At 37.4% G+C, this 21,379-nt stretch overlaps 1 protein-coding gene across 1 annotated transcript in view; it reads right to left on the bottom strand.

Annotated features, from left to right (window-relative positions):
• STT3B (STT3 oligosaccharyltransferase complex catalytic subunit B) overlaps positions 1-21,379 on the bottom strand; it is a 71,829-nt gene that overhangs the window by 16,001 nt on the left and 34,449 nt on the right. The window contains exons 4-10 of the mRNA XM_075212381.1: positions 13,166-13,231; positions 12,485-12,584; positions 7,511-7,609; positions 6,052-6,198; positions 4,782-4,830; positions 2,424-2,578; positions 1,212-1,423 (exon numbers count right to left, since the gene is read on the bottom strand). Of these exons, the coding sequence (XP_075068482.1) occupies positions 1,212-1,423; positions 2,424-2,578; positions 4,782-4,830; positions 6,052-6,198; positions 7,511-7,609; positions 12,485-12,584; positions 13,166-13,231 (828 nt within the window). The remainder of the gene's footprint in view (positions 1-1,211; positions 1,424-2,423; positions 2,579-4,781; positions 4,831-6,051; positions 6,199-7,510; positions 7,610-12,484; positions 12,585-13,165; positions 13,232-21,379) is intronic.

Genomic DNA, 21,379 nt, shown 5'->3' with positions numbered 1-21,379 from the left:
CAGCCAGATATTCCCAGGTGGCCTCTTGGCAGTCTAGTCTTCATAATGTAACACTTACACAGCAGCAGGCAATCTAGCATTCACCCCGCTGAGTGGCAACCAGCATGGAAAATAATCTGACATTCCAAACGATAATTGTATAATCAAACTGTTATCCCCCGCATCCACTGCCTAGCCAAGGAGTTTCATTTTGTTGAGTAATTAAAAAGAAAAGAAAAAAACTTGAATTGTGATTGTCTGCACTAAAATTACCTAACTTTCTGTAGAGATGGTTACACAATGCAGGGATTATACACTGCTTGCTAATTTACGCCTATTACAGCTAGCCGTGCTTAATCAGGGAAAAGCAGTGAATAGAAATAATATAAAGGCAAAAGAAAATAACTATTTGTAAAAAAAAAAAAAAAAAAAAAGTCTTTATGACACTATTTCCGATCACTATTACTCAGACAGCTACTGTATCATTTAATTACTAGGGAATGTATAAATAGCTGCTGCAACTTACTCAGCAAGGCATTCATTTTGAACAAAAAGCAGCATATTCTCTTGAGGCTCACCAGTTCTGTTGCAAACGGTTTAGGTCAATGCCCATATTTGTAACAGACCTGAAGTAAGCAATCATAAATTACAATAGAAACAACAATTCCTCAAAATTAACATGAAGATACTGTTTACACTTGGTGGAAGCTACCATTTTCAGAATTATACATCCTATCAATTTGACTAGAAACCAGTGGCATCACTAAAGCACTAAGTGTCAAGTTACGTACCCACTGGCATTAACATTATTCCTTTTAATACCATATAAATGTTGTGCAAACCAATGTATGATATGACACTGTACATGTTTGCATTTTACCATGCATTATATGGTGTTCTTTTTAATCACTTGTTCCATTTCAATATGATTGAAGCACATCACTGCAGTCGGAAACTTAATCTCAAAAGACTGCACATTGTAAACACTGAGGTACGGTTAAGAAATTTTTACACGTGTTTGGCTTGAACATCACCACAAATGTGTTTTATATGCATTTTTATCTTAACATGGGTTTAAAGACACACTGCAAATGCCAGTGAATCAGCAGGCTGAATTTATTTACAAAATTGCTGCCTCCACTGCGTGCAGGTAACAAGTGTGTTTCTATCGCAAGACAGAGCATTGGCAAATCCTAGTAGCATATAATAAAAGGTTAAATGGTATAAGTTACCTTATCATAGAGATTCCCAGAATTCCTTTTGTCATCCTCATCACTACTATCCTCTATTGGCGGATTTTCTCTTTTCATATCGTCACCCAGATAATGCTCAAAGACATTGGAGAAAGCAATGGCAGAGAGCATGCAGACCACAGGAGTCAAGGTTAACATCAAACGAACCATCACGCCAGCAAAATAAACTGCGCTAATTGCATATAGAGCAACTGTGGAGAAAAAAAAAAAAAAAAAAAAGGACAATCCACATATTTATTGGCTTCACCAATAAGAGTATAAATATCAGAAGTGCTGTACATTAGTTAAACCCAACTCCTTTGCAGTTTTGTAAGACCTAATGAATTATAATCAGTGGTTGCAGTTGAAATTTAGAAGTAAATGGAATTCGATAGTTTTACAATGAAGGCAGTAGAAGTGGCGGTATGGCATACCACCGTCTACCAGCCCCCTTACACCACCGATTATAACTCTATAACCAAGTGATGCTGCTAAAAATCAATACATACCTCATATACAACACAACAATTTAAACAAGCAGAAACCAAATTATTGTGGACTGTCAGACGAGTACTTCCAGCTAATGTTCTCTGTTTTGCAGGTCATGCCAGAGCAAATATAATCAAGTCAGGCATTAAAATGGATGCCAAAGAAAAGCTGTAAAACCATATTGGTCATAAAACGTGACCACTCAGTGTTGCAATGAGTCCGTCTAAAATGTAATACACTGAAGGCATTAAAATAGCAAACATGTGAGGATGCTGGTCCATGTAATGACCCAAAGTAAAGTCCATCTAGCGCCAATTCTTAGAACTAATTGCCAATAATTACCCAGCCTGGTGAATAATCTGTTTTGGGAAGAGAAGCTAATTTGTATAGGGCAATAGAATACTTGATTAATGAAGATGTAACAAACTATAGAGCCCCATATATTCTTTTAAACGGATTTGAGACTGGTTTCAAGAACACCAGAGTTAACTCAAAAACAACTTACATGAGCATCCACTAGATCTTACTATAGTCAGGGAATGGGGGAAAGTGATGATACTATCGCCACATAACTATAGAACTGTGAGGTTTCCTTTTTCAACTATGGGTCAATACCACTTTAAGGGTAAATGAGTGGACTCAAATTTCCATCAGTGTGTATACCCTTTTACAATACACACACAAATGGCAATATAAAAATATAAAGTCACAGACAATACTTACCAAATACTCTCTCATCATTTATATTCTTTATACAGAACCAGAGCCCTGCAGGAAATGTACACACTAATATATGAAGGTCAAAAAAGAAGGAAACCCATGTTGTAGGCTGGTGTTCAGATACTGAAGCAATAATAGGGATGTGAATTTTTGCATACCTGTTTAATAAAACACAGAGGTTACATTAAAATTGAATGTAATAACCACAGCTGTAGTGTATGTTTTCCTATGAACAAGACAAGCATGTCCATTTACACATCTACAAAGTCACTGAAAAATGTTTCAAAGTCCCCTACTGAAACAAAAAAATATAAGGCGAACAAAAAAAAAAAATGTACAATAAAAACGGCTTATGAATAGAATGTACAGGAACAGCTTCTTCTAATGTAAGAGTTGACAAAATGTATACATTATTCTAAACAGACACCCGAATGCAGAATAGTTCAAAACATCCTTCACAACAAAATATATATATTTTTTTCCCAAGACACAATAGGGACAATGCAGAGTAAGTACTGCACAAGGTTGTGTAGTGTATTGTGCATGAAATTTTCTTTTGCATATACCCAGAACTGTGGCAGCTTGCCACATTTCTGGGCGTGCTTATGTGGATTTGAATAATTCTGACACTTACACTCGCTTACTCCTGGAGAGGTGAAATGAGGGAGAGAAGGGGTGTTCTAATTTAGGGCGAGTACAGCAAGACACTGAAGAATTGCAAGCAAATTCAGATGCATATATGCCTCTACAAAACTTATTTGTGTGAGGTCATGGGCAGGTGCGAATAGAGAATGACAGTCATTGGTGATTTGTGAATGCTCTGCTGGCCTGATATGTATGCATGTGCAAAGAGGAAGGAACCTTATGCATATGTGTTTAAGCAAATATTTATTTATTTTTTTGTTTTTTTTTTACACACACACATGAGACAGGGAGTTGTTTTCCCGAGTATTAGAGAGGTTTCTGAAGTTTTATTGCACAGAAAACATATGGCTATAAACATGGGTGTAAGTGTATGCGACCTATGTCCAACATGAACCAGGAGCATATGCTACTGGTGCAGACTTGCATGTATCTTGCCGTAGTTGCAGTCTTGTACATGCCCACAATTGCACCTTTTCTGATGAATGCAATTTGCGCTTGCAGTTTGGGACACAATTGCAGCCAACTCTATTATGCATGTGCAGCAATTTAAACTGATGCAAAGAGACAAATCTGCTGGTGCAAACGTCAAATGTGTTATCCATGACAATGATGTTGCCAAGAACCAGCTTATCAAGTCACTGAACCGGATTTGTAATGATGGCCTAGTCTAGGTACAGACTAAACTCTTTGGCCACTCAAACTGCTAAACTGACGGCAAATTCACAAGCATCTAAAGGTATAAAGCCAGCCTTCATTGTCATTTCATTCCAAAACATATCAGAAAACACCTGCCAAGTGCATAGATACCATTGTATCTAACAAGAGCTGTGCTTTGCAACATTACAGGTCAGTTTGTTGCCCAGATGCCTGATCCTCCTTGGCTGTTGAGCTGGCAGAATGTGCAATGATGCCAGCCAGTTGTAATCTTATAAAAACAGTTCAGTGCAATACATGTAGGCTAGTGAAAAAAAGGCTAGTACATTATTTTCCCTTTACATTTTGAAAGCAGCAACTGCGCATCACAGTTGTTGCTGATAGACATGTCAAGGTCTTCAAGAGTAAGAAAATTTTAGTAAGATTATTAAAATAAGCAGAAATATGCACCACATATGGATCTCAAATTATTGCACCAAAACAAGACAAAAGTCCTACCAATTTCATGTATGTAAAGGCAAGGCCATCAATATTGATAGTACTTTTAGAATACAACACAGGAACTTTACAAAATACAGAAATTAAAGATTGGACTTAAAATGTTATTTTCACATTTACAAAACAAATAATGGTGAAACAATCACAGCATTTGTTTGAATTCAGGTTGAAACAAATAGGATTATTTGTTTTAGCGGGTTTAATGCGGGAGAAGAGGTCTGACCATAAAACACATAATTATTGTTTACATAGCAGATTTCTTTACACATTAGGGGGGGTATTCAATTGCTTTTAACGCGCTAAAACAAAAAAAAACGAGCGCTCGAAAAATATTACAGTTTATACGGTAATATGCGCGTAAATGCCGTTAATACGGTAGTTTACTCGCTGAAATTCATCTCGCAGCTCAGGGAGCTGCGAGATGAAATTTAGCGAGTAATTACCGTATTAACGCTAATATTTTTAGAGCGCTTGTTTTTTTTTTTGTTTTAGCGCGTTAAAAGAAACAATTGAATACCCCCCTAGGAATTATGTAAGAAAGGACATTTTATAAATCCAACTTACCCTGTATCCCAAAGGGAATAAAACCTTCCACTCCAAGGAGCAATGTATCCTATAAAAGTAACAAGTTTATTTGTATTAAAAAGATATACAAAGTAGTACTTAATCTGAAAAGCAAATTTACAGGAACATGCAAATTGAACATATGTGTACTAGGATATGGGTAATGCCACAAATAGGAATGCACTGCATGTACTTAAACATGTCTGCTGTTTGAAAGTGTGCTTATCTCAGCATACAAACTATATTAGGGTCTTTAAAAAACAACACATAGGAATTGGTCGGATTTATTTTTTTTTTGTTAAAAAATAAATAAATAAAAAAAATAAGGCAATGGTTGTACAATTTCACTGAATGCTTTCTGGCAGTGGGAGGCATCATGATATTTTTTTCAGGGGTTCTTACAATTGGTTCTGCAAGGTTGCTGCAAATCATATAATGGGAAACTTTAGCAAAAGCATAAGTGATCAAGCAGTACAAACAGTAGTTTAACCTAGAGCAGTGTTGGCTAACCTGTGATACTCCAAGTGTTGTGAAACTACAAGTCCCAGCATGCTTTTCCAATATATAACAGCTTATTCCTGGAAGGGTATGCTGGGACTTGTAGTTTCACAACACCTGGAGCGTCACAGGTTAGCCAACACTGACCTAGAGCTAGCTGTCAGTCTCTGATCAGACATTCCCCAAACTGGAACTAAAATGCTAAAGAGTACAAAACCTGAATGATTACAGAAATATCTGCCCCTCAGAAAAGCAGCATGAAGCCCTGCCTGCTTTTTGCACACCAATATTTTATGGTGTCCATAGATCTGAATAGTCTGCATTATGAAAAATTGCCCATGAAAGTCTATGGGAGGTGCAGGAAAGATACAAGGATAAATACCCTTTATCTTAAGATGACAACATGCGACAACTTGGCCAAAATATTGAACTAGTATCTGGTATGTTGTAAAACTCAGTCGGTAGATAATCGATGTGTGGCCATCTTTCACAGGCAAGAGTTACATTAGAAGTGACCCAATTGCTCAGGCTATAAACACAGAGTGGCCAGGAGTCATCTCATTTATCCACCTACATGTGACTACTGGACAATGATCCTATTTCTGGGGCCAAGTAGCAAGACTGACCAATGTATTTGCATATTTAAAAGTCTACAAAATCAAAAATATAACTGGTATCATATTAGTAAACATTCAATATATAAAATTTAATAAACATGACCATCAAAAAAATGCACTGTCAGCATTAAGTATAGAAATTCACCACTAATTACCTGTGTAAGTCAAGTAGATAACGGTTAGGAACACAACTCCAGCAGCCAGAGACACTCCCAAGAAGAAGAGGGTCTGAAACTCCTGCTTTGTCAGCTTATCTCTCAGGTACTGTAGGAAAGCATACGCCTGCAGCAGGGCAAATACTCCTAAGATGGGCAGAGAAAAGTCATTTACTATTAAAGCCCACCATTATTATATTTCATCATCACCACCATTTATTTATATAGCGCCACTGATTCCGCAGCGCTGTACAGAGAACTCATTCACATCAGTCCCTGCCCCAATGGAGCTTACAGTCTAAATTCCCTAACAGACACACAGAGACAGAGAGAGAGACAAGGGTCAATTTTTTTTGAAAGCAGTCAATTATACCTACTAGTATGTTTTTGGAGCGTGGGAGGAAACCTGAGCACCCGGAGGAAACCCACGCAAACACAGGGAGAACATACAAACTCCACACAGATAAGGCCATGGTTGGGAATTGAACTCATGACCCCAGCGCTGTGAGGCAGAAGTGCTAACCACTAGGCCACTGTGCTGCCCACATCATATTATATAGACTATTATTCTTCCTCTAAAAACCCAACAGATATAAAAATAAATATAAAGTATTTGGTTTATGAAGGGAAACACTTTTTAAATAGCAAAAATCAATGTATACATTGAATAGGAATCTCTGTAAGACAAATGTACCTTAATGGAAGTTTACTTAATTTGTAATGGCCAATCTCATAACAAAACAAATGTATGTTAGCATCATTTTACCTACACAGTAGTTACAGATGTGATAAAACACACACAAAAATACACTTAATAATGATGGTCTCAGGATTTTTCTGGCTTTTCAGTGCACTGAACCGACAGATTCACATTGCAGTGAATGCATGTAACAGTACTGCAGCTAAAATGCTTTTACTGTGCAAAATGCAGCCTGGTTAATGTTTGCAGTTACATTCCCAGTGGCTTCCTCTCCTTTAATTTTAATCTATGCTCCAGTACTGCAAAATTAACAAGCATTACAAAATTAAGGGATTTAACAAGATTTCAATTTGCAAACTAAAGAAAAGGATCACTGTAGTCTAATATTTTAACATTGAGTGGCCCTATATCGGAGCATTTTCAACATAACTGAAACCATCCCTGTCTTGGTATCAAACATCAGCATTAGGCACCACATGTAAAATGTGATAGACTTGCTGTGTTAACCAGGGCTTACTCTAGCAGCAGGAATTGTCAATAGCATACAGTATTGACCCTCAAAAGCGTTCACACGCAGCGAGTAAGAGAGCTAGCAGCTATCAAAATGCCAAAAAGTATGCAAATTTGAATATTTTTAGCCAACCTAGCAAGGCAGTAAATTAACCTTTATCAGAGGCCATGTAGTTGTAGCAACCTATAGTGTAAACATCACAAGTAAACTGTATCACTAATAAAGTTTACCTAGTCACTGACACATACCTGCAGCTGCCATGTGCTCACTTGTACGGATGGGCTGGAAGCCAACAAATGGAATTTGCATGGATAATATTAAACCCAGAATGTAGAAAGTGCTGTATGCTTCAGAGGGAGAGAGAGAAAAAAAAAAACAATTTTAAGCAAGCAATTAAGTAGTGTTACTTACTCTAAAGAACTAAATTCAGTACAGTATCAAACTATGTTGTGTTTGCTAAAGAGCAATTGCAGATCTCTTCATTCCCCTGGAGCACCTAGTGGATTAGGACTAGGTGCTCAAGTAGGCATTTTTATTTGCTCTTACACGTTTATAAATATTCATACATATTTGTGGATAGATGGAGAACAGATTTCAACAGAAAAACAAATTGATTCATCAGATAACAGTTGCAGTTGCCACCACAATCACCCTGCATCAGTATGACAGGATGCTCACATTACTAATCTGCTAAGGGTCCTTGATCTTTCCATTATTTATGTGTAGCTTGAGACTTGCATATATTAACTCTCCACCACTCACCATGACACTGCCCCCCTCTTACATGCAACCCTGTTCTCACTTACACAATCACATGAAATAACTGATCACAGCCTTACACAAGATAAACACACTCATATCCTGAAATACTCTGTACTGCAGTGAAAATTGATGATCCCAGTGGCAAAAGATTGTTTTATTTTCACCTCTTTAAAACTGGGGACTGAGCAGAAGTAAATGGACTAAGTGTCGGTGGAGCCAGAGAGTCTATTTTGGTTGTAGTTGATGATTACATTGTTTTCTGCAGATTTACAATATTTTTTCCCCACATGTGACTATGGCTCCAGTGTGCCGGTTTTTCCATGTCAGTCCCATTTTCACCCCACTTGCAATACAATGCTTATTTTCCCATAATTCAGACTAATGGTGTACTACCTACATTAACAACTTGGCATAAAGGAGGGCTTCCTAGTCACCTGGTGGGGAGACCGCACTGCCCATTAGTACCAATATTGAGTAAATGCACCCCCAGCAAGAATAGCCAGTTTCTATAGCAGTAGTGTCCAAGATAGCACCGGATAACGGGTCCTTTAGCTGTATTGACATTTTCATCACAATGTTTGTGAATAGCAACATTTATATTCTACTCCTTAACAAAATAAAGATACCGATCTAAATCATACTTCCACTTTAAGGGGCATATTCAATTGTTGGCGGAAACGCCGAAAATCTCACGGTCCGTGCACGATTACCGTTACGGTAATCGTGCGCGGAAAAACAATACGGTAATTTACTCGCTGGATTTCAGCTCGGAGCTCCATGAGCCGCAAGCTGAAATCCAGCTACAAATTACCGTATTAACTGTAATAGTTTTAACGCCGCGGGACTTCTTAACAATTGAATATGCCCTTCAGAGTCAACATTAGGCATAATTCAATGCTGGAAATTGCATTGTGATGTCTGCATTCAAAAAAGTTTAGCAATATTAGCTAGACAACTGACAAAGTTCAACTCTGATTTGTAAGCCATGTAACACAAAACTATGGAAACATAAGGCAATGTTACATTCTTTGTCACTGCTGTAGAAACAATTATTGTTCTGCATTTTTGTTTAATGTCAATGAAGAGAATATTTTTTTACTTTTTTTTTAATAAATCCTTTAGTTTACGGATACTGATATCATACAAACCTACTGAGGAAGACTTAAATCTTAAGTTCTTAAATAGGAAACTGGGTTAAATGATTACATCTAAAGTATAATTTATATAATAATTGTTAGACTGCCATCCTGTGGCAATATACAATATTTGTCAGTGGAAATGGCTTGCATGAAGATAAATGTAATACTACAATTTATTTTGGAGTGTGTGTGCGTGTTGGTGTGTGTGCGTGCGTGTGTGTGTGTGTGCGCGTGTATATAGAGACCTACACAGTTTAAAAAGAATCCAGACAATGCAGATAATGGACTGGGGTGAAAACTGAAGACTCATTTGGTTGTACACACCATTACTAACGCATCAGCAAAAAGTAGTACAAATCCCAATTTGTTTCATATGAGAAACGGCAGAGACACATTCATTTAAAACTCCAATTTTGCATCTTTCTCTTGTTTTCTCAGTCACCACAGTCAGTAAATCTACTTAGTAGGCACAACAGAGCAGTTTCCCGATCCCAAGTTAGGGTCAATGTACAAAGGTGATTTTGCAGGAGGGATTTACACATGCCCAATGGTACAGTCTGATGCCATCCACTCCATCGCCAAATTACCAGATCCATTGTCAATTTTGTCTTACAAGTGAATGACTAAACAATAGGTTTGGTTTTAAAGACATTTGGTGACACAACCTGATCACAAAGTGCCATCAATACTCCCTATTTCCAGGCTGGCCAGTTACTCCAAATGTGCAGATATTTTGTTACATTTCAATACACAAAGTCCAGAGAAACAGGAATATAGGAAGATGCATGAAATTACAGAACCTAGGGGCTCTATGCCACAAATTTAGTCTCATTTTCTTTAGTTGCCTTGACATTTCTGTTTAACTTTCATCTTAGGAGCGAAAAAATAAAATAGGGAATTAAATGAACCCTATTGTTTTTTAAGCAATTAAAAGATTAAAAATGTTTTTTTTTTCTGTAACATAGCAGAATAAGAATTACATCTCATCTAATAAATTATAAAAAAAAATAATTGAGATGTTAAAAGAAATGCTTAACAACCCTGGCTCTTAATTACAAAAAGTAATTGGTTACACTAATTTTGCCTTCACTGTAGTTTAGAGAGACCTTATCAAAGGCTACCACTTGCAAATAATGGTTTCTGTTCAGCCAGGAAATTGCAGTAAAATGGGGGTCAGCGCTGAGAATGTATCGGGAATGCTTTTTATTTGCTGTGATTAGCTCTGCTTTACATCAGGCATTCTTCTCAGAGAATGCCACACTTTACAATGTGACAATATTGCTCCAAGAATTGATTACTTATTTTTTCATATCAACCATTTGTATTCTCTTTTAAAAAACGATTACCAAGATTGATGGGGCATGGGGGAAAGAGACCGTGTGTATTCCCGCATAGTTATGTTGCTCTGCAGACCGTTTTGCACTTAAAATTGGGTCAACACAAAAAGAAAGTATCCAAAAATGTGGAAAACCATAAAAAAAAATAAAAAAAACAAACCACGAAACAAAACACATTTTAATATTGGCACAGTCAATTCTCAGATGGGAATGAACAAACCCCTCAACAGTCTCTATATCCGACTATATTACTATTTGAAAGCTTTAGAAAAAAAGCTAACAGGACACTTGGCATAGTCTGCTTCCAAGAGATGACACTTGCAGCCATATCAATATCCTTGCATTCTGAAACCAACAAGAATTTACAATGAGTGCAATGATGAAATGTGTTGAGAGCTCCAATCTTTAATAATTGTATCTCACTGCATTGCTTGAGCTAGGCTGCCTGAACAGCTGGTGAGCTCATTTTATTATTTTTTTGTATTTGGAATAAAAATTATACACTAGCTAATGAAAAAATGCCTAGAAAAAAAAAAAAAAAAAGTCCTCCAATTTCAACAACACTTTATTTTCAAAGTAAAAAGGTGTTAATCTATAGAGTTGGATGTTAAAAACAAGTGTCTAAATCACCTATCCATTGCTGGCTGTAATGTTATAATAGCAGGGGAGCGTCCCCTCTGCTTAATGTGTATATGATAGACCTGCACATCTGCCTTAATATTATGTGATGGCACATTATAGTAGAATACAGTGCTATAAGGTGTTACCATATATCACACAATGAAATCTGACCAATACGTGTTTGGCAGAGGAAAGCTCTCCTGCTATTTTACATCACAAGCACCACTGGGAATAGGGAAGTAAGGGGACAATAAAAGGTCTCTAAAGAAAAGGCAGCAGGATCAAAAACTAGTTTTAGAAGTTGTACTTTAAATTAAGTGTGCCAAAGCCAAATACAATCAGGAGGCATGTTGCAGGCCTAAATAACACCAAACACAATGTAAATATGATTGCCATGAAATGTCTCTTCCGAGAATCGGATAGTGAGGTATTGGTAGGAAAGCAGTAGCAGTTGAGAAGTGAAGGCAAGAACTGCATGAGTGTAATACAGAGATGTGTCAAGAGCAGACATATGAAAAGACCTGTTGGGAAGAACAGTGTGTGTGTGTGTGTGTGTGTGTGTGTGTGTGTGTGTGTGTGTGTGTGTGTGTGTGTGTGTGTGTGTGTGTGTGTGTGTGTGTGTATTGGGAGAACAAGAGCAGGTGTTAGGAGCAAGGAGAAAAAGGTAATGCGCATATAAGAGCAGGACAATGAAAAAGTATAAGGCGGTGGAAGTTTCTTAGTTGGTGTAAATGAGTATGTTTGGCAGGAAAACTTAAAATTGAAGGAGGCAAAAAAACCCCCAAAACAAATACAAAGTAGAATTGAAACCCATTGGGAAAATGTGTTCTAGGAATTCAGAGAGAAGGGGAGGGGGGGGGACAAGAATCTGGGCTAGTACTGGAATGTGACTAGTGTAACTGCATGCAGCAGCCCTTACAAGAGAAGAGAGAGAGCGCGCCTAGCATTTGTAGACGCATGATTTCTTCAACGCTATAAAAGAAAAAAGGTATGTATATTACCTAACGTATTATGTTATAAGCTGCAGCTAAATATGTCAGGAAGTAAATGACTTTGGACTGCCCCTTTAAATTAATGAATTGAAGCTAAATTAGATTATTGAACAAACATACAAACTCAAGCCTTTTGGATTTATTCGCAAACTACAGCCATAGAATTTTGCAAATGTTGACACAGTAAACAGATCTAATATATCGACCCACTGTCTGCTGTAAAACTATATTTGTTCTCCAAACACAAGGCATCTTGCGAAAGCAATCTACAGAGAGTGACACCATTAATTGTGAGTATTTATCAAATGCATTGAAAAGAAAGTAATGTGTCCAAATCTTTGTTCTATACTTGTGGATGTGAATCTGCTTACCTATGTAGACTCTCTTGCTGTAACGCTGCATCAATAGCAACACAAACACATGAAGTGGAATAAGATTGATGATAAACACATAGCCTCCCCAGGCAGACACCTAGAAGATAGAAATCGGTATAAATGGAAACCAAGACACTGTTTTTCCAAGTGCATGGAAATATTGTGGGTCCGTTAACCTACTGCAAATAACTGGCCCTGGATCAGATCGATCATGGAAGTAGTAGTTTAATAATTGATGACTGCAATAACTTTTCAATGAAAACCAATATAAAATAATTCATGAAACTTCAAATGAATGTGTTAATATGTTTGGTGTGAAGGTTTTCATGGAGTTTCATAGTAAAGATTAGCTCTAATGAACGTAGAACTGGAGTTTCAAAACACCGATATTGGGAGCTAGACGATATATTGACAAACAAAACTGCAAGTTAACCCAATGAGGTTCAATGCAAGGTATGTCCCTAAAGTACAAATCTATGATGAGAGATGGTACACGACTGATACTGCAGTTCCATGTGTGTGCATGCTGTGAAAACATTCAGCAATGTTACAGTCATTGATTGTGTTAAGAATGAGAAGTTCAGTTACTGCAGATCTGGACAATAACAAAGTCAGTTTATCCAATGAATATGCACTCATTTATAGAAATTACACAAAGCATCAATTGTTTACACTTACCATGTAAAAATAAGACAAACAGCAGCATATTGTCCAAAAGACAGAGCCTGTTTTTACAGATTTCACCTGAAATTAGAAAGATTGTAACATGAGAAGAGCAAATGGGCAGTAAAAAATAGAAAACAAAAGGAACGACTTCCTTATACCTGGTTAGAAATGGGCATTTGAGCGCCTGCATTAAAATGCATTCAGCATGCGAGTGCATGTAAACCACACTGGAAATGCAGATGGCCAAAAGAATTGAGTTTTTGACACAAAACATTAACCGATGAACAGGCAAAAATCATTTTGACACTCTGGGAATAGCAGCAGTTTTTGATCTTCGTTGGCAATGTAGATTACATAGAAGATAAAAGGTATAGAAAATGCAGGGCAGCTTAGAAATCGTGTCCAGCACATTTACATGGTTTATAGCAAACGATTAAAAAAAAATAATAAAAAAAAATATTATAAAAATTGTGGGACAACAGACATTTTAGTTGGTGCAAACTTCATTCAAACACATGTAAAATATATACCCAATTTGTTTTTGGATAAGTTTTATTTTCTTCTTCTCAAGGAACTCTAGAAATTATATACTCCACTTTTTCAAGCCTTCACTACAAGATGTTTGATATCATGCCGAGAAATTCTAGCAGTGGTCCCACCGATACATTCAACAGGTCAGGTTTTCCGCTATACTTAAATAACATCCATATTGTAAATTTAACGCTTGCCTCACTGCTTTTTACAATTTTAGCACCTAACATACCTGATAACATATCATTAGCTGTGTGTCTGGTAAATATTCAAGATTGTAAAAAGTCCTCGCTTTACAAAGATGACATACAAAAATATTGTTTCAGTGTTCTGTTCTATTGGATCAACCTGTAGGTTTAGGCTTAGAGGCCCTTATAACAAAACTTATTGGCTTCAGAATGGAAAAATAGAAGTGAAAATATTGGAAATATACACCCAGGTATACTAACAACTCACCCCACCCCCATAAAAAACAAGAAAAAACAAACAAACAAACTATAGAACCATTAACAACTTGGCTCAATAAAATGGCAACAGTGATTAATCCAGTAACCGGATATATTTCACCCCAGAGGCCTCATGGGTGCCGTTTATATATTAAACTGCAGTCCTGGCTATTGACACACTCTAAATTATCCAAACCATAAACTGTGTTTCCAGAACCACTTTTGAATAATAATGTATCCAGGGCAGAGATCAAGTTAAGAACATCAAAACAAAACACAAAAAACAAAAACACACAAAACATGCTACACAAAATTAAACCCAACATATATGTAAGTGATGCTGTATTATCAATAACCCACCAGAATGTGCAAAGACCCTTTTTTGCTGCCATTTCTGCCCTGTCCATACAAAAGGACTTTACTGTACATGTTATTTCCCAAGATACATTTGCCTAGCAGAGCACCTTTTTACTTGCAATCTTAATTTGTTAAGTCTTATGTTTTTAGATTTAAAGTGGAGAAAGTAGAACCTGTAGACAATTAGATTTTCGCAATATTCACAACAGCACAAAGGTCTTCAGGAGATGAATACACTTAACTTGCGGAAAGCAGCAACCTGCCCACAAAGGTCATTGGGTAAGAGGACAGTTGCATGTTACAGGGACAGTGAGAAGTCACATACAGAGTAAAATAGTGGAGGAGAATAGAAGTAGAATAGTCACTCAAAGCTCTTGATCTAGGAAGATTGCTTCGTATGTGTGTGAGATAGACATGGAAAAATTAATATATCAGACTTTAATATGCTTGTATGCAAACCTTGTTATGAAGTCTAATCTCACAGTATAGTAGAACTTTTTGAAATGTAGGTTTTTTTTTTAACTTTAGAAATAATCTAAACATTAAAGTACTTCATTAAGTCTATTAACTATTACCATTAATTCAATCCTACAGCGCTCAGTAACAGAGCATGGACAAATACAGACATATAAAACACAAGAGTACAAAAACAATTATACACTCGTACACATCTAAAAATGCACAATAATGAGCTAATTTCATCAACTCCTATATCGATGTTAATATAGCTACAACATACAAAATAGTATAAGGGCGCAGATCAGATGTCATTTTGTAAATCAGCTGTGAACATTTGAACTTGTTACTGAAGAACTCTATAAATACAATATATCTGGATAATGAAAAAAGCACCTATACTCCTCAATGGAGGGGTTAACATGTGCAATATCTTTCCCAAATAGAGTCATTTAAATGTACCATGAGACAAGTCTCCAAATGATGATCGGTAAAGCCGAGACTTAGAAAGTCTTGAAAAAGTTCAGATTTGGAACGAAACGCATAGAATTGTATGCAGGCTCATTTACTGCAACTTCAGTGTAAGTACTGAAAGTTTTGAATGTGTACAATAAAGTTTTATGAATCCAATTATATCCTTTGGCCTCTTTTCGGATTTGCTTTACGGACCGGAGGAATTTTACTGGGGAATGACACTTTAATTGGTGGTACATATCGGAAGGAATATTATTGATCTTGGGTATTAAATTTATATCTCCTAACCATTATCACGGATAAACAACATTTCTAAACCACATCAGAGGACGGGACTTCAGGTTGAGACATCAGTCGGCTTTACCGATCCTCCTAGCTCTGTTACTGAGCGCTGTAGGATTGAATTAAAGGTAATAGTTAATAGACTTAATGAAGTACTTTAATGCTTTGGGTCTTTGGGACAGTCTCCCTACATGCTGCTTGTAGCAAGCTAAGTAAAAATTGGATTTGAGCACTTATCCCTATATTTCTATATTAAACTATTACCACACCCATTCAACATACAGGAAGATATATTTGCAAATATTGGCCCAAAATCTAATATTGAAGTACCCTGAAAGAAAAGGAAATAGCATATATTTTGCAAAAGCCTGAAAGCAGAAAAGTGACTTAAAAAGGAATAATGTGTTTGTTTTATTTAAATTAGATACAAGTTCATGATAGAGATAAGGAGATGATATTGTCAGTATACGACCCCTCACACCTCCCTGAGGGAAATTTTTTTCTTTTACTAAAAATAAATTAGATTCAACATTAACATAATTTTTCCAGAAGAAGATGGTAGATAATTACAGAGCCGAGCCATTGTCCTTCTACTTTTTCTGCTAGAGAATGTGCAACAATTAACGTCTTTGGTGGTAAATTTTACAGAGCGTAAAAAGGTGTGAATATCCTCACTTTGTTGTTCTACAAATGTTAACGGACTGCTTGTGGCTGACATTTTTCTCTCACTTTGCTTATAAAATGTTTTGACAGTCATCAAACTGAGACTGATGAGTTACATTCCTCCATAGCTTTCCATGACTCTATAAAGGGTTTGCTTAACAGTATATACAAATTTATTTATGGAAAATAAAAAATGTTAATAGCAGTATTTTAATGTTATGTCACATTATATGACCAGAAATTTAATAGGCGAAAGCAAATTACAAGTAATCCTTTGTTGAAGCCACTTTTACCACATTTGAAAATATTTAGGAATTATCCAGTTTTCTATGAACAGGTTATAAAATCTGCTTGATGAACCCACTACTCCTGCCAAACATGTGGGTCTCCAGGTGTTGTGAAACCAAAAGTCCCAGCAGGCCCTGCCAGTTATCTACGGTTAAAAAAAATTAAAAATGTTGGGGCATGTAGTTTCACAACACCTGGAGTCACCGGTTGGCCAGGCCTTGACTAGGTTATTCCTTATCTTATACCCCCCATAGTCCCCGTCTTCTCTGAAAGCCAACTTGTCTATTATCAGCCCCAAGTACTATACTGGAATAATCTCAATTTGTAAAATCCTAAAGTTTGTTACAATCAGGGACAAGTTATGCTAGGACATTCCTTATCCATTTAAAGACATTTGTAGTAGTTTGTATGTGTTAATTAGTAGTGCATTCAGGGCTGGCACTACTATTAAGTGAACCTAGGTGGTTACCTAAGGCATCAGTGGTTAGGTGGCACCAAAAACATGGAATGAGTGCGATAAGGCAAGATGTAGCGGGAGTGGGAGTACAACGCTTGAGAGGGTGGGGCGATTTCCAATGTGGGTGGGGTCAGCCCCCAGACCTTGTGTCAGCCCAGAGCACATTTGTTATTTTTGAGATACATTTAACAAACTGCAGTAAAACTATTGAATCTAAAAAGGTACACAGATTGAGAGATTAGCTCTAGACTAAAAATAACCCATGATTTCACTTTCTAGTAAGAGTACAACACAGGATAAATGTGTTAAATGGTATGGAAACTAACATGTTTACAATTTACAAAAGAATCAACTTATTTAAGAAGCCTGTCAAAAGACAACAGAACTACATCTTCTCTTTATTACACAGAATATAAATTTATTTCTAGTTATAGAACTCTAACATTTTAACCATTCCACTTTCTATATAACAGTACACTGCATGATTCTACTCTATACTATGTACATTTGCACAAACGAACATCTGAAGTGCAGCAAAATAATATACAAAGAAGGTGAAGAGGTGCCGGTTGTGGATTACTGCAAGTCAACATTAGGAACGTGCTGAGGTTTACTTCATGCAGAGACTGAGGGTAGGGAAGGAAGGAGGCAGCAAGAGATTTCTAATAGGCTAATGCTTGCAATCACCACCACTGGATTACCAAGTGCAATTTTACATACTATTTCATATCTTCCCCATGCCTCGATCAGAGGAGACCAAAAACTTATAATACATGGATTTTATTAAAAGCAAATATATAAATATGTAGTTACAAATGATGCAGTATACCTGTATGTATGACATCTATAAGGCTGTTGGCAACTGCAAGAGATAAGCCCCCATTAAACAAAGAACAAGGGAGTCTTAACTGGTATCGGCCGCTGGAGGTGGTAAACAGCCTTATAAATGTTCTACACAAAATTTATACTGTATCATAGTATTAATTCGTACCCATGGGAAGGAAATCTGGAATAAGTCTGTATGAAGGGAATGGAGAAGAACAATTGGACCCATGGAAAAAAAAATAGGATTTAGTAGTGGGGGAAGGTGGTTCACTTTAATTTGAAGGTATTGAGAGGCAGATAAACAACTTAGATTTTTTATTTTATTGTTATATGCAGCATTAAATGCCCATCTAGACATTGTAATGTAAATGACATGCTATGTGTTTCAGCCTCAAGCCTTTCCATTATACGAATTGCATTACATACACTTCAGTTTTGACTGACAGCATGTTCTCCTAAGTAGGGAGAACAATGCATTATTCTCTAACCCTGCATACATAAGTGCTCACATAAACCAACTAATGCCATGTACAGTTATTCTTCAGCATAAATATTAAAGGGGGGTGTCCACATTTATACATATTGTATATTACTTTATTTATTAACTGTTCATTAACCTCATGCATCCTTCTCTGGCAAATTATCAGTTTTTCACCCTATACAACCGCAGCCAATACATGCTGTTTATTTCAGCTGTAACTACAACACAGTGGAGTCTGTAAACTGTGCCAGTCTTGCTCATGCATTGTTTCCCTATGTCACAGAGCGGAACACAGGAAACCCATGCAATTTGACATTTATACCAAAAAGGACTGAACTAGGTCACTCGACCAATCTTAAAAACCAGAGCAACTCATTCTGGAACTTGCAGTTTAGGCACACATGGAAGCAGAATGGCACCACCAGCAATAGTTATAATGCAAACACTGGGAATTTGTTACCACTAGCATTCTATAAATTATTATTGCGCCTTCACCCATCTATCCCAACTTCATTCCATCTTAAATAACAGTTAGAATTCATTTGCACCACTTTGGCTACATATCCTCCAGAATACAATTCAGTGTAAGGATTTGCAAATTATATACATATACACATATATATATATATATATATGTATATAATTTGGAAATCCTTACACTGAATTGTATTCTGGAGGATATAGTATACTGAAGTAAAATTACAAGCATTTCATAAGTGTCTAAGGCTTTTATTGACAATTACATTAAGTTTATCTTATTTTAAGTTTTCTTATCTCACCCTACAACCTGTCCACTCGACCCTGTTCCCTCCCATCTACTCCGCTCCCTCTCCTCCACTGTATGCCCACCTCTTACTCGCCTCTTCAACCTGTCTTTCCTCCGGCACATTTCCATCCTCTTTTAAACATGCGCTCATTTCACCTATTATAAAGAAACCATGTCTCGATCCAGCCTCTCTCTCCAAATTACCGCCTTATTTCTCTCCTCCCCTTTACCTCCAAAACTACTTGAGCGATTAGTGTACAAATGCCTGTCTTACTTTAACACCTCCCATTCCGTTCCTGACTTTGGAATCAGGCTTCCGCCCCAACATTCCACTGAAACTGCCCTCACAAAAGTGATCAACGATCTACTTACTGCAAAATCTAATGATAATTTCTCCATAATTCTTCTCCTGGACCTCTCAGCTGCCATTGATCACCCTCTTCTACTTACCATTCACACCACTGGGCTTCGTGACAGTTCTTTCCTGGTTCACTTCCTACTTAATCGAACTGCTCCTTTAGTGTTTTCTACCTCTGGCACATCTACCCCTCCACTCCCACTATTTGTCGGGGTCCCACAAGGAGCTGTTCTTGGCCCTTTACTTTTTTTCATTGTACACCTCTTCTCATGGGGCACTAATTCGCTCATTCGACCTCCAATACCACCACTACGCTGATCTACAAAATCTACATCTCTTCCACTGACGTCTACGTCTCTCCTCCTGTACTCTCGTGTAACCAACTGTCTTTCTGCTATCTCCACATGGATGTCCCAACACTAACTAAAGCTCAACATGTCCAAAACAGAGCTTATGATCTTCCCTCCTGCCAGAGTCACCATCTGCCCTCAAATCCTCCTCACTGCCAATAACACCACAACTTCCTGTCTCCCAAGCCTGCTGCCTTGGGTGTCACTTGACTCCGCCCCTCTGCTTTATTCCTCACATCCAGAATCTCTCCCAATCCTGTCGACTCCACCTTAACATTGCCAGAATATGCCCTTTTCTTACTCAACATGCTACAAAAACGCTTATTCATTCTCTCATCTCCCATCTTGACTATTGCAACCTCCTGCCTATCTGGCATTTCTTACAGCCATATATCCACACTTCAATCCATCCTAAATGCTGCTGCAAGACTGATTTTCCTCTCACTGCTCCACAACTTTGCAAATCCCTACACTAGCTCCCTGTGTCCTCTAGAGGCAAATAAATTCAAATTACTCACCCTTACCTACAAAGCTCTCAATAACACTACCCATGCATACATCTCAAATTTCATATCAAAATACTCTCCTTCCTGCCCTCTTATAGCTACCTCTAACTTGCGCTTTGTCTCGTCTCTGGTAACCACTTCTCACTCCTGCTTACAAGACTTCTCCCATGCTACTCCCCACTTGTAATTCCCTATCATGCTCAATCAGACTTTCCCAAAGCCTTCAAATCTTTAGATGCTATTTGAAAACCCATCTCTTTTTTTCCCGAGGTGACCTTATCCTCGATAACACTATTCACACTAATGCACCCTCACAACTATCCCAATATCCACTCTGAGCCACACTTGCTCCTCTTGTTTCAGCTGTGCCCTTGTCCACTTAGAATGTAAGCTTTCTAATGAGCAGGGTTCTTCATACCCTTTATTTTCATGTCTGCATTTATTTTGTCTACTTTTTATGCCCCTGTTTTTATGTATGTACTGTTTATCTTACTGTACAGCGCTGTGGGGACTTACAAATCTATGATAAGCAATAATAAAAAAAAATTATGCAGAACTCAATATTTGCATTGTTCACCCTTCTTGTTGAAGGCCTCTGCAATTCGCCCTGGCATGCTGTTAATCAACTTCTGGGCCAAATACTGACTGAAGACTGCCCATTCTTGCCTAATCAATGCTTGGCGTTTGTCAGAATTTGTGGGTTTTTGTTTGTCCACCCGCCACTTGCGGATTGACCACAAGTTCTCAATGGGATTAAAGTCTGGGGAGTTTCCAGGCCATGGACCCAAAATTTTGATGTTTTGATCTCCAAGCCACTTGGTTATCACTTTTGCCTTATGGCAAGGTGCTCCATCATGCTGGATAAGACATTGTTCATCCCCAAACTGTTCTTGCATGGTTGGGAGAAGTTGCTCTTGGAGGTTGTTTTGGTACCATTCTTTTTTCATGGCTGTGTTCTTAGGCAAAACTGTGACCGAGCCCACTCC

Source organism: Mixophyes fleayi, chromosome 5 (genome assembly GCF_038048845.1).
Source record: "Mixophyes fleayi isolate aMixFle1 chromosome 5, aMixFle1.hap1, whole genome shotgun sequence".
Classification (NCBI taxonomy): domain Eukaryota; kingdom Metazoa; phylum Chordata; class Amphibia; order Anura; family Limnodynastidae; genus Mixophyes; species Mixophyes fleayi.
Note: the sequence above shows the minus strand (reverse complement) of the source record. Positions and strands in the feature narration are given on the sequence as shown.